This window comes from Melanotaenia boesemani, chromosome 23, assembly GCF_017639745.1.
Source record: "Melanotaenia boesemani isolate fMelBoe1 chromosome 23, fMelBoe1.pri, whole genome shotgun sequence".
NCBI classification, from domain to species: domain Eukaryota; kingdom Metazoa; phylum Chordata; class Actinopteri; order Atheriniformes; family Melanotaeniidae; genus Melanotaenia; species Melanotaenia boesemani.
Genome location: NC_055704.1, coordinates 6,512,778 through 6,529,725, shown reverse-complemented (window position 1 = coordinate 6,529,725; position 16,948 = coordinate 6,512,778). Strand labels below are relative to the sequence as shown.

At 40.2% G+C, this 16,948-nt stretch overlaps 1 protein-coding gene across 3 annotated transcripts in view; it reads left to right on the top strand.

Moving 5' to 3' along the window:
- Positions 1-16,948, top strand: part of grip1 (glutamate receptor interacting protein 1) — a 93,056-nt gene that overhangs the window by 68,294 nt on the left and 7,814 nt on the right. For all 3 annotated transcript variants that reach the window (XM_041977054.1, XM_041977053.1, XM_041977055.1), the window contains exons 9-21: positions 158-327; positions 3,616-3,753; positions 3,836-3,985; positions 4,068-4,254; positions 5,064-5,209; positions 6,115-6,195; positions 6,541-6,610; positions 8,923-9,068; positions 10,193-10,337; positions 11,208-11,347; positions 11,431-11,634; positions 11,716-11,869; positions 12,313-12,424. In XM_041977054.1, coding sequence (XP_041832988.1) covers positions 158-327; positions 3,616-3,753; positions 3,836-3,985; positions 4,068-4,254; positions 5,064-5,209; positions 6,115-6,195; positions 6,541-6,610; positions 8,923-9,068; positions 10,193-10,337; positions 11,208-11,347; positions 11,431-11,634; positions 11,716-11,869; positions 12,313-12,424 — 1,843 coding nt within the window. The remainder of the gene's footprint in view (positions 1-157; positions 328-3,615; positions 3,754-3,835; positions 3,986-4,067; positions 4,255-5,063; positions 5,210-6,114; positions 6,196-6,540; positions 6,611-8,922; positions 9,069-10,192; positions 10,338-11,207; positions 11,348-11,430; positions 11,635-11,715; positions 11,870-12,312; positions 12,425-16,948) is intronic.

Below are 16,948 nucleotides of genomic sequence, written 5' to 3'. Positions count from 1 at the left end.
ACTACTTACATTCACAAAACGACATGAGCATCTTTAGCTGGCAGTCTGCATCAGCACTTCCACTTCAATGACCATCACTCAGCTTTTCAGCTGGTTTGGATAATTTTTACTATCTGTGTAAACACACATAATCCCATGTGTGTGTGTGTTTGTCTAGGTGCGGCGCTCTTCACGCAGGAGATCACATCCTGTCCGTCGACGGGAAGTCGATGGAGTTTTGTTCTCTGGCTGAAGCCACTCAGCTGCTCTCTGCTTCCTGTCAGACCGTCCGCATGGAGATCCTGCCCCAGCACCAGGCCCGACCGGCCCTGAACGCACCGCAGCATGGTACTAACACACAGCAAACCTGGGAAGCACCACAACGTGCCATTTATTTAAAAAAACAAGTGGCAATAAATTTACAATATAAAAAATGTAAATGATAAATTAATTAAGAATAAATATTAAAATAAAAAATAAGGTAATTTCCACATAGTTGAAATTAATATATGATAAATAATAAATTAATTTTAAATAAATTAAAATGATCCTTTTTTATGTTTTGTTTTCATTTCCATATTTTATCTTTATATTTCTGCACACATTTCCTTATTAATTTTCTTACAACTGTATTCTTTTCTGTGTCACTCCTATTATTTTATACAACATAAACAATCCATATACCCCTTTCCCTTCCGTTTTTTCCACAAAGATTTATGAAAAAATAATTATAATAGTTACTAAACACTTCAAAACATTCACAGTTATGTTTACAGAATGTTTAGCTTCTGGCAATTAAAATAATTAGATTCAGATTTGAAAAACAGCCAGTATTAGATCTGCATTTTCAAGTCTTTGAGATAAGCACACAGGACCCATTTTTTAGATGTGGGTTTCCTCTGTTCTGGGCAGAAAACTGGTTGGTGAGCTTGTATCAGTGCAGACTTGACGTTGGAGGATTTATGACCCACTTCCCCTGAAGGCTAGTTGCTTTGTAACTGCACTTAATGCGCCGGATCTCCAGGAAAACAGACAAACAGAGAGGGAGTGTGTAGTTGGACTGGAATTGGCTCTAATCGTCCCCCAGCTTGATGTAAACACACACACATCAAACCTAATGGGCCTTGAAGTCAACCCATCACTCTAAAAGGAGGGGGCTTGAATGCAACACAGCAGGGTGTGCAAACACTCCCCTGGCTAGACTGTCCCTAAACGCACCACAGCGTAGTGTTTTAGCTGAATACATTTAAACTGAGAGGTTTTCTGATGTGTACAGGCAGCTCATCTTCTTTAAGTGAAGAATTAAACGAGTTTTCTTCAATTAATATTTATTACTAATAGCTTTAGCGACACTATGGATTCACACTTCAACAAGTGATGATAAATCACCTCGCTGATTAAAGTTTTTTAACCTTCCTTTGTTACAAGTATCCAGAACTCACTGCTGAGGCCATGCAACATATTACTACCTCTCTGAGCCATCATTTTCCACTTTACCCGCAATGAAAAATTAATACATGGCTGGTTTACAAGTGCAGGATAAGAGTTTGTTTGTCACCAAGTCTTTGATAAAGCTTCGTGGAAAAATTATTGATGAAGCTTAATTAACAGTTCTTTTTTATTTTGCTAAGTTTTTGCCAATAATTTTCAAAAAGGGTCGTACTGCCCTGGTCTTAAAGTTGAATCACTTCAGTAAGCATTACAGTGTTTTTTTCTTTTTGCCAATCCTGAGAGCTTTAAGATTCTACATTACAAAAATGGCCAGTGTGTGAAGGACATAAGATTATCACCTTCATAGCAGTAAGCCTAACGGCCTTACTGCACCGTTGTGTCAAGACACTGTTTCCATTACCAGGAGGAGAGGCCTTATTCTGAGTTAATGAGTTAATGGTTGGAGTTATCACCCCATCCAATATATTTAGAAATGTCTCACCAGATCTTTAAAGTACTGGAAATAATAGAATTATTTTTAACTTCTGTTGCTAGTTCATCAGCTTTTGCAGAAATGAAACTAAAGGGAGAGAAATGGGCACAACACCGTGCATCTGTGGATGTTATCTCCCTGGAGAAAGTTCTTCAGGCCCAGTTGTTGCAGCAAAAAATCCCCGACGGCCCTTTTCAGCTGGTAACTGTAAAACCTTCATCTCTAATCTAAATGTTTTCCCCAAACCAGATAAGTTTTAAGAACAAATTACTGAGGTCTGATATGGTTCTTTCACCAATCCAGAGGGATAACATTTGCATTGGATACAATAAACTTGCAAGTACATTAATTTTTATTAAACTAATCCTGCCAAGCCACGACAGACCATCAACTTAAACTTGGATAGTTTCAGCCAGGGGTTCAATAGCAAAGGGCGACAGAGGTCATCCCTGGCATGTTCCTCTCCCCAACCTGAAAACCTCAGACTTAGACCAATAACAAGGATCTGTACAACCAAGGGTGCATATAAAGTCCTATCCTAATCAATGAAGCCAGAGCCCCGTCCAGACCTGTGAAGGACGTTAACCTCTCGTAGGGGTGAGAGAACTGTTGGACATTTAGTAAGTGGCTGACCTTTGAATATAAATATCTATTTTTTAAAAAGCCAGTTTGATCATGATAAATGAAAAGAAGTAGGACTTTTTCCAGCCTCTTGGCAAGAAGCTATGACAGTATTTTACACTTACTGGTCTGTAAGATGGACACTGGTCAGATGATTTATCTCTCTTCAAAATAAGAAATATGAGATTCGGAGTTGGGGGAAGCCTGCGTTATTTAGGAGCCACAGATTTAGAAATCTTTTTTATAAAATTCAGGTCGAAACCATCAGGTCCTGAGGTCTTTCTGGACGGATGGGATTTAATTTAATGGTCTGCCCAGTTCATTTTTCTGCTCATTAGTCCAACTGGGAAGATCCAGACCATCAAAGAAAATATTTTGTGACTCTCCAGTAAACGTGCATTCAGAGGAGTACAGTTTTTGATTAAATTCTTTCTTTAATTTACTAATTACCTTAGTCTTAAATTATCCTTAATACATGATATAATGGAAGGCAGTGTGTGGCCTGTGGTCAGTCGAGCAGGAGTCTACCGTGTTTATTTCCTGCCTCAAATAATCTGTGTCTTGTGAGAAATGCGTCAGATTCTTCATTATTTGTTTCTCTAAAAAATAAGAGCAACAAGCTGCGGGTTCATATGACACATTTAACTCTATTTACACACCAGAGTGTGAATTAAACTGCACATCTGCATGCACACCTGACCTCACCTGTTCTGCTGTCATGTTCACGTTTCCTGTTTTTTTTTTAGTTAATAAACAGACATGTAGAGAGAAGATGTAACAGCATCAGATTTTCTCTGTAAAGTGATCTGAGATGACTATTGACGTTAATTAGATGAAGCTCAATTGAATTAGTTATCCAGCCTCGAGGCAGCGGTGACGTCAGCGTGGTGTCTGGAAGTCTTAACAGAGGGAATTCCAAGAGGAGAAGAAGGAAGAGGAGGAGGAGGAAGACTTCCACCGAGGAGCAGGACTTAATTTAATGAACCAAACTGAAGCAGCAGCATGTTTACAGACTCCTCCTGACCTCTGACCTTTCCTCTCGTCTTTACCTTAACTGCCTCCTCTGTGTGTCTGTGTGTATGTGCATGCAGTCAAGGTGCAGCGCAGTCCCCGCCCCCTTCCCTGGGAAACTGGATGCTCCGCCCCTATCCTCCCTCCCTACCACTACAACACCTACCACCCCGACCAATCAGGGGCCAGATCGCACAACCGCCATACAAACAACCCTCGTACGTCCACCTGTCTCTCTCTCCCTGCTGTTTGTATTTTGAGCGAGAGACCTCTCCTCATCATGTCTCTCTCTCTCTGCAGCTCTCAGCCACTCGTTCTCTCCCGGCTCCATGTCAGCCTATAGTCTCTCGTCCCTCAACATGAGCACCCTGCCCAGGAACATGTATCCAACGAGTCCACGCAGCACCATGATGAGGAGGAAGGCCAAGAAGAAGGACTTCAAGAGTTCCTGTGAGTCCCTCTGCATTTACAAACCCTCAAACTTTATTATGCTGTTACAGAAACAACAAAATAAACTGTCCGTCCCTGTCAGTGTCCCTGGCATCCAGCACCGTGGGGCTCGCCGGTCAGGTGGTCCACACGGAAACAACAGAGGTGATGTTGCGAGGCGACGGCATCATGGGGTTCGGCTTGCAGCTGCAGGGCGGAGTCTTCGCCACGGAAACGCTGTCGTCGCCACCCCTCATCGCCTACATCGACCCGGACAGCCCCGCTGAGCGGTAAAGGCACCAACCACAGACTGAACACCATCCGGTTTGATCCACATTAACCAAAAAAATAAGTTGATTAACATCAAAAAGATTTGATATTTGATTGGGGATTTTTTTATTGACCAAACAAATCTGCATAACGTCATAAATCTTCACATTCTTCTTAGAAAACTACGTAATGTTGGTATCAGATAAATGATACATGCAATATGACATGTGGGGGGCCTCAAGCAGAACCACCGCTCCCCCCACGTGCATCGCGCGCTGCGCGTCGGGGGAAGCAAACTCGTTTTTTTATTAACATTCATGTTTACATCCTCGTTATTTACAATCTTGAGTTTTCTTCCTCAGTTTATTTCTCCGAGTGTGTTTGTCTGCTCCAGGTTCTGCAGGTAGAAGCTCACGGGAAACGTTCACCATCCAAAATAGATTAGAAAAAAGACCAAGTCATTAGAATTTAAATGGTTTTGAGATTTTTATAAAACCCAGTTGCAGAACAAAAGTGTTGGAAGATGTATTATTGTTGTGTTTGAAAAATGAGGAAAGCTGCTATAAAGAGGTTTCTGTGTTCTGTTTGGTTTTCCTCTGTGGGCATGTGTAAGATAGTAAATCAAGTGTAGAAAAGGTTGGAAATCAGCCTGCAGCTGTTTTTAGTTTAATTTTATTACATTTGGTTTTGTTAATTTTATGTGTGAGAGGGCAAATTATATGATTTTCTTCTTTCTGCTCTTTTTCCTTTTTTTTTTTGTAAAAAACTTCAATAAATCTATGAGCTAAAAGAAGAAATAAAAATGTTGTGCCTGTGTGTTTTTGTCCAGGTGCGGGATTCTGCAGATCGGCGACAGGATCCTGTCCATCAACGGCATCCCGACGGAAGACTCGACTCTGGAGGAAACCAATCAGCTGCTCAGAGATTCGTCCATCACCGCTCAGCTCACGCTGGAGATCGAGTTTGACGTTGCAGGTGAACACGGAGAAAACACACCTGTAGCATCAGTTTGTTGAAGCCACGATCTGCCGGTCTGTGTTTCACTCTGCTTCAGTCTCATTTGTAAACGTCAAACATCCAGCGGCTCTAAATAAGCTGTCACGTCTGAGTTTAACACAACATGCTGTAGCTGATGACTCACAGAGACGTTGTGTGAGCGACGGTAAACTGTGAATAACAGAAACTCCAGAAGCAAACAAACGACGGGTTTGGCTTCATTTTTTAAAGAGTTGAAAGGCTGACATGAAGCTTTGTTTGACTTCGAAAACATCTCAGATTAATAGAAGCAGCATTCAGAAATTATCTTTATTTCTTGTTGATTATTTATTGATCATTTTGTGGGAACAAGATGTGGAATGCCTCATTAAATACAGAAATAAAACAAGTTCAGCAGCTCATCTGCAATAAATGAGTTTAGTTTGTGCTTAATGTCACCAGTTACCAACAAAAACTCGTCAGATATGAAGACTTTTATAATAAATACTTGATCAGGGTTATGAGGGGTGGAAGTAAAAATCGCATTATAAGAGTAAGTTGACCAATTAGCTTAATTAATCTACAGCTGATTTGAATAAAACAGTTTAATTTTCTCAGATTAGTTTGATGTCTAGCTTTTTTATTATTAAATCTTCTTTTTAATAATATTTATACTGTGTTTAATATTACTTTGTCATATGATGATTGTTTTGGAACCAAAGTCATGATGAAAATATTCAGAATTTCAACAGAGAATAAAAATGAGCAAGAAAAATACAAAAGAAGATCACAGAAGTAGAGAAAAACGAAGCTTAAGACATACATAAAGAAAATGGATACAGAAGAAGGAAACCCAGCTGTATAATCATGTTTGTGTCTATAAATCTCTTTTCTTCATGTCACAGAGTCGGTCATCCCCAGTTCAGGAACGTTCCACGTGAAGCTCCCAAAGAAACCAGGAGTGGAGCTGGGAATCACCATCAGCTGTAAGTACAAACACAAATAAAGGCGAGGAAGAGGAGGTTCACCTCTCCACACCTGTCAGGTGTGATTTAAAAGAAATCTCGTAGTTCTAATGAGTGAAAATCACAATGTATAAAACATTATTGACAAAACTGATGGTAGTAATAGATAAAACAGCCTTGCAACGTGTCTGTGTGGAAAATTTTAACTTTAAAGAAGTGATTTCATCATCATTTATTCAGACTGTAGCTCCTCTCTTTAGTAAAACATTTCCCACTTCAACTGTTCACATTAAATCCTTATTTCTGGTCATTACAGATTAAATATGGCTAGTTTTCTGTGTCTAACGCTTCAGTTTGTGTCTGCAGCTCCATCCAACAGGAAACCAGGGGACCCTCTGATCATTTCTGACATAAAGAAAGGCAGCGTCGCTCACAGGTAACCGAATCTCAGCCTGCAAAGACTTGTCTGTCCACACAGAGAAGCAGCATGTGATGCTGAAGTGAAGCAGCGTCAGCTGTGTTGTGTCCTGCCGGTGGTTGGTTAATTAGGCTGACAGTTCAAGCCAGTGTCTGTGGTGGTTTTTGTGGGCCATGTTTTGGAGTGTGAAGCAGAAAATGTGATTTAGAAAGCTTCTATTGGCTCACAAGCAGGTCACATCTGCTCCATGTTTGTTCTCTTTAACTGGATGTCCGAACAAATTCACACAACCGCTGTCATTATTCTAAAAACAGTGAGTCGATTTCCAGATCTTATCAAGCCATATTTTATTCCCAGTAGAATATAAACAACGTATCAGATGATGAAACTGAGACATTTTACCATTTCATGAAAGTTATGAGCTGAATCTGATGCATCAGCACGTCTGTAAAAAGCTGGAACAGGAGCAACGAAAGGCTGGAAAAGTAACTGGTACAAACCAGAAACACCTGGAGGAGCATTTAAGGACTAATTAGTTTAACTGGCAACAGGGCAGTAACATGACTGAGTATAAAAGGAGCCCTTTGGAGAGGCAGAGTCTCTCAGATGAAAAGATGGACAGAAGTTCACCATTCTGAGACAAAATGCACCTAAAATTTTTGAACAATTTCAGAAAGATTTTCTTCAATGTAAAATTGTGAAGATTTGGAAGCTCCCACCATCTACAATGTATAATATCATCAGAACATTCAGAGAATTGTGAGGAATCTTTGTAGCTACGTGTAGCTAAGAGCTAACTGAGCTAACCCTGAGCATCCAAAAGAAAAAAATTCACTCCCTCACAGTTGTTATTAAGGTAAACTTGACCTATTAATCCTGAAATGGATTTTTGTACCAGGCTTTAAACATGTTTATTTCTGCTGTGAAGTTGGTCTTTTTAACATGGGAGTCTGTGGGGATTTGCTCTGTTTTGGAGCCCCTAGTGGATGAGGGGTGAACTGCATCTTTTGCACTTACGCATAGGCTTCACATTTCACCGCTGGAGGTTGCTGCTTGGTAGCAACACAGGAAGTCTACTTTATCTCCAGATCTGAAGACTCACAGGTGAAGCATTAGGTTAGTGGGGGAAACATATATGATGCTATATGGTTGTTGCTGGTTAATCTTCTGATATCTAGAAAATGTAAATATTTCTCTGATTGGATAATAAGCAGTCACCCAGTCTGCTGCACTAGAAATGTCTCTGTTCCTCCTGCAAAGCAGGAGGATGAGTCCCAAACTGCTGACCTGACCAACATTACAGTGATAGCTGAGGATTTTCTCAACCATTTAAATTGTTCTAAAATAAATACAAACTTTTTTTATTTACTATTATTAATTCAGAGCTATTTTTTCACTTATATAATATTTTTTCTCCACAATAATCAATTAATTCAACACTCAGCTGCTCACCTCCTTCATCAGGGGCCACCTGGACGGGGAGGGGGGTTCTGCCAGCATCTGCTTCAACTGCTCTCAAGTTTGTTCAGAACATGCGTGATTTTTTTTTATTGTTAATCGTTTACCTGCGTTGATTTGACTAAAGATTCATAAATGTTTCCAAAACAAAGAAACTTAGTCATACCATTGCATTGTAACTAAAATGTTTGCGTGATTGTAAATGTATCATTAAGTATTAGATAATTTTGTTAGTATTACAGTTGCACTGAGGGCCCCCTGTCAAGATCCTTCACACCCTCTACACAACGCCGTGACGAAACAACAGAGTGTGTTCAGTGGGAGGCTTGTTCAAGTCCGATGCAAGACAGAGAGATACAGAAGATCCTTCCTTCCAGCAGCTATCAGGCTGAAGAACAAAGCCCTTAATTAATTAATGTGATTGTTTTACTAAAAAATTACTACTACTACAATATTGAATTTCCCTTTGGGATTAATAAAGTATTTTTCATTCATTCATTCATTCATTTCATTCATTCATTCATTCAATCATGGGCCCCTAGAATCCTTCTCCTTTACCCCCCTTTTCCGCGCCCCAGGGTAGACGTCTCATCAAAGACTATGTTAAAACATACTGCAGCTAGCATCAATTTCTGATTTAAAATATTTTACATGAAATGATTAAATGTCTCAGTTTCAACATCTGATATGATGCTTATGTTCTCCTGGGAATAAAATAATTAATGAGACCTGGAAATCATTGTATTCTTTTTTTTATTTACGCTTTGCACAGAAAACCAACTTCTTTTGGAATTGATATCAGAAATGAAATGTATGACGTAAAGTCCGACATTGTTATTCATGTTTATGTTCACGTATTTGTGTTGTACCAGGACGGGGACGTTGGAGCTGGGAGACAAGCTGCTGGCCATCGATAACATTCGAGTGGAAAACTGCTCCATGGAGGAAGCTGTCCAGATCCTCCAGCAGTGCGAGGAGCTCGTCAAACTGAAGATCCGCAAAGACGAAGACAACTCAGGTGTCTGTTTTACTCAATATTGCAAGCATGAAGTATCGTTCCCCAAGTACTGCCGAAAACTTGTCAAAAACCAGGTGCATCTTTTTGTGCTTTCTGGCTCTTTTGATCATCATCAGGATCTCTTCTGTTGTCCCTACAGAAGCTTTTATTAACATCTAGAATTATACCCTAAACCAGGGGTGTCCAAAGTCGGTCCTGAAGGGCCGCTGTCCTGCAGATTTTCCAATGTTTCCTGCTTCAACACACCTGACTCAATTGAAATAGATCCAACAGCCTATTAAGTTTTGCACAATGACTCATCAGTTTGAGTCGGGTGGTTTTAGAGCAGGGACACATCAAAAACCTGCAGGATTGTGGCCCTTGAGGACTGGAGCTGGGCACCCCTGCCTTAAACTGACTCAACAACTCTGAAGACCGTTACAGGGGTTACCAACACCTGGTCAAGAAACATCAGCAGCTCTTAATAGATTTTAGGACTTAATAAAGGCCAGATGGTAGATGTAAAACTTGTTCAAATTAGAGATTTCTCTCATTTAAAACACCTGATTTAAATCAAACGGCTCTCCTCAACAGTTTGTTGTCAAGTTCTGCTCAAATAAGTTGATCCATTCATCTGATTGAGGTGTGTTGTCAGCAGGAAACACAAAAACCTGGAGGACAGTGGTCCTTGAGGACCAACTTTGAACACCCCTGCCTTAAATCATTTGGTATTACCTCTTCAATAACCCTACAAGTGCTTAAAGAAAGCTCCCAGTGGCGCATAGAAACATGTTTAAAAAGCATCTCCAGGAACCATTTTCAGGCTGAAAACCCCCCCAGAATGTTCCCAATAACCTTTATTGCCTTTTACTAATCTTAAAATTATCATCAATATCCTCTTAACCCCCTCAAGGAGACTCATGAGAACCTTTTAATTCTCTTCAAGACCTGTAGCAACTCCTGAAATCCTTCTTTCGCCTGTTGGTCTTCCTTTATTCAGGATGAATTTAACATTCACAGCACGACCTCCTCCCATAGATGAATCATAGAGCCGACATATTTGTCACCACATGTCACTTTGCACTGTGTGCTCACAGTTACTCAGCTTTCATCTGGTCCTGATTTAATCTTTGCTGATGTTTCAGACGAGCAGGAGGTGTCTGGCAGCATCATCTACACGGTGGAGCTGCAGAGGTACGGAGGCCCGCTGGGGATCACCATCTCAGGCACCGAGGAGCCCTTCGACCCCATCATCATCTCCTCACTGAGCAAGGGAGGCCTGGCCGAGAGGTACGAACACATTAACTCATTTTATGTTTAAATATATACTTATAAACTCACAGCTGAAGCAAATACTGCAGCCTGAGTGAGAACTTTACATTTTCATTAGTTAATCTATGTCAGATCACATGACCTGATCAGCTGTTGTGGGAATTATTGTTATACGGATTACAAACAGGCGAAATATGTGACATTAAGTACTTCAATTCAGTAAAAAAATCTTAATTTCCCAAACATTATTCCTACATTTAGTTAAAAAGTCTGTTAAATTAGATGCTGTGTAGAAATAAGAAAGTCTGGATTTGTTTATGGATCTCATAAAGTTTGATGCACTGATTACTGTTTGCAGTCATTATGGGTTTCATGAGGAGATGTACGGGAGGATAACATAACACACTCCGTAAGATGAAGGACAATATTTACCTCTTTCCTGTAAAATAACATCAGTGAGAGTAGGAATGAAATATGAAGCACAACAGTGACAGATTTACACAAATCAGATAAAGGATGAAGTGGAAAATACTGCCCCTTGCTGTTAATAATTGCAACATACTTTTGTTTTAGTTGGTTTAGTTTTATGTTTTTTTCCATTTATATATGATCAGATTTAATGGCAATAATAGTAACTTGAATAAGCACGTGCATGTATGTGTGTGTATATATACATATATATATATATATATATATATATATATATATATATATATATATATATATATGTACATGTACTTGTGTGTATGTATACATATATATACACATATAAACTCATGGGGTTAATTGTTATAATGGTTTTGGTGATTTTTGAAATTGTCGTTCTGTTTTGTCTAAATTATGTTCTAGTTTTAATAATGTTCAGTAAGACGGAACTTCTTACTCTAGGACCGGGGCGATCCACGTGGGCGACCGTATCCTGGCGATCAACAGCAGCAGTCTCAAGGGGAAACCACTGAGCGAAGCCATCAGTCTGCTGCAGCAGGCGGGAGAGACAGTCACTCTGAAGATCAAGAAGCAGGGCGAGCGTACGTAAACATGCCTCTACAAACATGTAAACACTTCAGGAACAGAGCTTCGGTTTGATAAAAGTCCACCATCTTATCTGCAGTCTCGAGTCCAAAATCCTGCGTGATTGGTTCCAGCCTGGGGTCAGGGGCGGGGCTTAACCAGGAGAACCAGGACGGGGAGGAGGAGCCTGTTATTATAGTGGCACCTCCAACAAGCCAGAGAGCGTTCAGCACTCTGCCTTCTGTGGACAGCGCTGTGGAGTCGTGGGACGGGTCCAACATGGACAGCAGCTTCACCACCGCCGGTACATCGCCGTCTGATTCCACCACCTTCCACCAGCTTCGACTGCTACCTGCAGCTTTGTAACCTGTTTATTTTTGTCTAGCTCCATCCTTTCAGTCGTCTCCATTCACTTTCCACGAGTGGCGCAACCTCAAGACGACCAACAGCCAGTTGTCCTCCTCTGCTCGACAGAGAGCTAATCCGCTGTCAGATCTGGGACTGAGCGATGACGACTGGGACCGCCCAACACTCGGAGGGTGAGAGACTTCACTTTAGACTTCTCTCAGATTGTGTTCAGGTGCATCGGAGACGATCGATTGGTTGGAGATAACACCACACGCTCAGCTGATAGCTTTAGCATTAGCACTCCTTATTTAGAATAAAGGGAGCGTGTAGCATTGAGCTAACTGTGTCTCTATCTGCAGCGGCTCTAATCTGCCCAGCGGTCTAATCACTGACAGCAGGTACCACACTGACCTTTAACCTTTGACCTCCACCCTCCTCACAGTCCTTTGTCAACCCTCACCTGGTGACCTTTGACCCTGCCACTGTGACGCATCCACTGGTGGATGCGTGCCCGTCTCTGCACATGTCCCCCTCCAGTCCGACGAACACTCACCAGCATGAGCAGTCTACCTCTGTGTTTGAGCTTTGGGATGTTCTTCTCTCTGATTGGCCCACCTCTGACCTTTCCTCCCAGGTTCACTGTGGGACATGATGGGACAGAACCAGACCAGGAGGAGAACTTCTGGTCTCAGGCACTGGAAGATTTAGAGACCTGCGGCCAGAGTGGTATCCTCAGAGAGCTGGAGGTGAGTTACTGTCGTACAAAATAAAAAATAGTGACATCAGGGTAAATAATAGTCTGTGGAGCAGCAGGTGTGGCGTGTAGACGTTGGTTTCCATGTGATATAAGCTCAGAATTATTTACAACTTAAACCTAAACGAATGAACTTGTTTTCTAATTAACCCCTCTACCCATTTTTCTACATTTTTCCTCAACTTTTTCTGTTTATTTGGTGAAGATTTTTAATGAGTTACTGTTAAACAAACAAAAAGCCTCATCTTGATAAATTTGAATGAATACACTCATTCAAATCAGGTAATACGAAGGGTTGTTGCACAAATCCAGGTTTGAAATACGGAAACCTGGATTTGGATTTCACTCCTTTTATGTTGTTGGTTGTACTATCTGGTGATCTCATAGTACATAGTAAGTATCAGTGGGATGGTGCTTTGGTGGTGAGTCTTGATTTGATTACATTTGTACTTTTTCATGTATTGTCACATACTCTTTCTGGGGACCATGGTAGCAAAAATCATAAACATGAACAAAAAAATGCTATAAAGTCATCAATGTTGTTATTATTATTATTGTATTTTAACCCTTAAAATGTCAGTTTAACTATTTGAATTGTTGCATCATTTCTTGCAAAACAGTACAAAACTTTTTAAAATTATTTTCCATATAATCAAACATAGTAGGATGAGGCTTTACTGGTGATTAGTTTTGGATATGCCAGAGATAGGCAACATAACTGATTTGATTATTTGTATTTTTATGTAGCATCAGATACTGCCTCTGGGGACTTTTGGGGCTAAAAATGATCCACAACTAGTTTGAGTTCCTCCAGATCTCAGCCCAATCAAGGATCTGTCAGATGAAACAAGTCTGATCTATGGAGGCTCCACCTTTTAGCATACAGGACTTCAGAGGTGGACTCCATGATTCAACAGATCAGGACTGAAGCTGCAGTTGTGGCTGATCAGAGTAGAAGCAACATTTCTCTGTTTAGTGAGGTTCAGTGGCAGTATATTATATTATATTATATTATATTATATTATATTATATTATATTATTTTATATTATATTATATTATATTATATTATATTATATTATATTATATTATATTATATTATTTTATATTATATTATATTATATTATATTATATTATATTATATTATTTTATATTATATTATATTATATTATATTATATTATATTATATTATATTATATTATATTATTTTATATTATATTATATTATATTATATTATATTATATTATTTTATATTATTTTATATTATATTATATTATTTTATATTATTTTATATTATTTTATATTGCAATATGAAGAAGAGGAAACAATTAACTTGAGCTTTTTGGGAGGGCGGGGGTTGCTGTTAGGGGGGGTGGGGTGCCCCCCTAATATAATGGTAGGGGAAACGGGGCTGTTGTCTGCAGCAAATGAATGAGTCTTTGTGCAGAACTTCATAAGCTGTTGGATCCATTTAATCTGAGTCAGGTGTGTTGAAGCAGGTACACATTAAAAACCTGCAGGTCTGCGGCTGAATTGAGTTGTCCAGCCCTAGAACAACGCAATAAACAAAACATCCCTCACTTCAAAACCAAAACTTTATAAACCTACAACTGAACTCTAAAATTTCAACATAAACAGAAGGAAAATAATCCACAAGGAAACAAAAATAGCCGCTGTCCCCCACAAGTAAAATCTGAAAAACTAAAATTAACAAGGGAACGGAAAAACTACAACACAACTAGAAACCTGCGGTCTATACAAAAAGAAAATAAGGTGTTACAGAAAAAGGAGCCAAAAGGCCCAGAAGTGCAGCTCCTCAGCACTTATATATGCCACTCCCAGGCATTGATTGGCTGGAAGAGGCCATCGTTTAGCAGGAGGAGGAACATCATCCGGAAAGCAGGGCAAAACAACATTTGATCACACCAGCAAACATGGACCAGGAGATGAAACACAGCCTGACACAGTTAGCTTAATCAAACATTAGAGGCTTATCGTAGATTTATTATGGTATTTGTATGCTTATTTAAAGAACTAGATGTTTATACCTTCTGTGGAAATGGATCAGTAAAAGAGAGAAATGACTCCTTCTCTTCCAGGAGTCTGGAAAGGAGACGCACCTCCTCACTCTGGTATCCTCCTCTCTCCCCTTGTACTAACTCCTCCCATCCTCTCCTCTGTCTCGGACACTGTCAAACATCAGACATGTTCTCTGGTTTTGAATGTGCCTCTAACCGCACTCCTAACAGCAGCGAGCTACAGACCATGTCAACGTCTTCGTGGCACCGTGGTGACGCCACCTTGCTTCCGACCAATCATGTGGCAGTCATGTTGCATCAGGCATGGCAGTTTGAGCAAGGCATGCTTAGACGGCTTGTGCAAGGCCTGATGGGTAGTTTGTTTTGCTCATCATGAAACAAATCTGTCAATCATGCATGTGTCTGATGAGTTCTTGATTCTGATTGGCCGAAGTGGGCACCTGTTGGGTGAAGTTACTTTACCTGGCCATGTTTAAACCAACCAAACATGAAGCAGAATCCAGGTAGAGCCTTTCTGTGGATACGACCAGTAGATGATTCTAGCTGAGAGAATTAATCTGTTACAGGAATAGATGTTGAATAGATGTCTGTATATAAAATATAAATAAAAACAAAAGTAAATAAATTATAAATGTAATCATTCAATTTTTTCCTATCCTATTTTTCCTATCCGATTTTGAAACTAATGGAAAATATGAGTTAATTGTGAATCTGATGGCAGCAACATATCTGTAAAAAGTAGTTCCAGGGTGACGTTCAGCACGGTGTAAAAAGTAGTTCCAGGGTGACGTTCTGCACGATGTAAAAAGTAGTTCCAGGGTGACGTTCAGCACGGTGTAAAAAGTAGTTCCAGGGTGACGTTCAGCACAGTGTAAAAAGTAGTTCCAGGGTGACGTTCAGCACGGTGTAAAAAGTAGTTCCAGGGTGACGTTCAGCACGATGTAAAAAGTAATTCCAGGGTGACGTTCAGCACGGTGTAAAAAGTAGTTCCAGGGTGACGTTCAGCACGGTGTAAAAAGTAGTTCCAGGGTGACGTTCAGCACGATGTAAAAAGTAATTCCAGGGTGACGTTCAGCACGATGTAAAAAGTAGTTCCAGGGTGACGTTCAGCACGGTGTAAAAAGTAGTTCCAGGGTGACGTTCAGCACGGTGTAAAAAGTAGTTCCAGGGTGACATTCAGCACAGTGTAAAAAGTAGTTCCAGGGTGACGTTCAGCACAGTGTAAAAAGTAGTTCCAGGGTGACATTCAGCACGGTGTAAAAAGTAGTTCCAGGGTGACGTTCAGCACAGTGTAAAAAGTAGTTCCAGGGTGACGTTCAGCACAGTGTAAAAAGTAGTTCCAGGGTGACGTTCAGCACAGTGTAAAAAGTAGTTCCAGGGTGACGTTCAGCACAGTGTAAAAAGTAGTTCCAGGGTGACGTTCAGCACAGTGTAAAAAGTAGTTCCAGGGTGACGTTCAGCACAGTGTAAAAAGTAGTTCCAGGGTGACGTTCAGCACGGTGTAGCATCCCCTCTTTTTCTAACAACTGTCTCTAAACATCTGGGAAGTGAGGAGACCAGTTGCTGGAGTTTTAGGAGAGGAATGTTGTCCCATTCTGGTCTGATGCAGGATTCTAGCTGCTCTATGTAGTGCTACCTGAGGATCCCAGGATCACCAGCATCCAGTTTAGACCTACAACCTTGTCCTGTGCGCACAGAGATTCCTCCTGATTCTCTAAATCTTTTGCTGGCATTATTCACTGCAGCTGGTGGGTTTTTTTCAAAATCTCAACAATTTTATGTAGAGGAACTTTTTTTTTTACAGAATTTGTGTCATAATTTTTAGACCCAGTTTGACTCAGATTGGTGAACTTCTGTCCATCTTTCCATCTGAGACTCTGCCTCACTGAAATGCTCCTGTTATACCTAGTCATGTTACTGACCTGTTGCCAATTAATAGAATTAATTGTCAAATGTTCCTCCAGTTGTTTTTTATTTGTACCAATTACTTTTCCAGTCTTTTTTGCTCTTGTTGCAACTTTCTAAAGATGTGTTGCTGCCATCAGATTCACAATGAGCTCATATTTCCATGAAATAGTCAAGCAGACATCTTCTCATTAGCTTCACACTTTTTTATTAAACATATTAGGTCCTTTTATAACTCCCGTCATTGGAGGCAATCCCATCTGACCTGTAGACCGTGTTACTTTAGACCTAGGGTTCTATGTTCACATCCATTCAGTAGAGAAAAAAGTTGATGAGTCAGTCTTTATATCAGTAGACTCTTCCAACTGATCCAGTCATAGGAAATAGTGTTCGGTCTTTTCAGTCTGTACAGGTGTAGATCCTGATGTACAGACTTTTCTATGAAGACAGCGGCAGATGCTGTCAACAGTGACATCAGTTTATAGTCTAAAGGAACATGAGTTGATCTTTTTGTTAGACACTATCATAGATCCTGTACATAAATATCAGCGGAGATTGTAGAAAATCCTGTTAT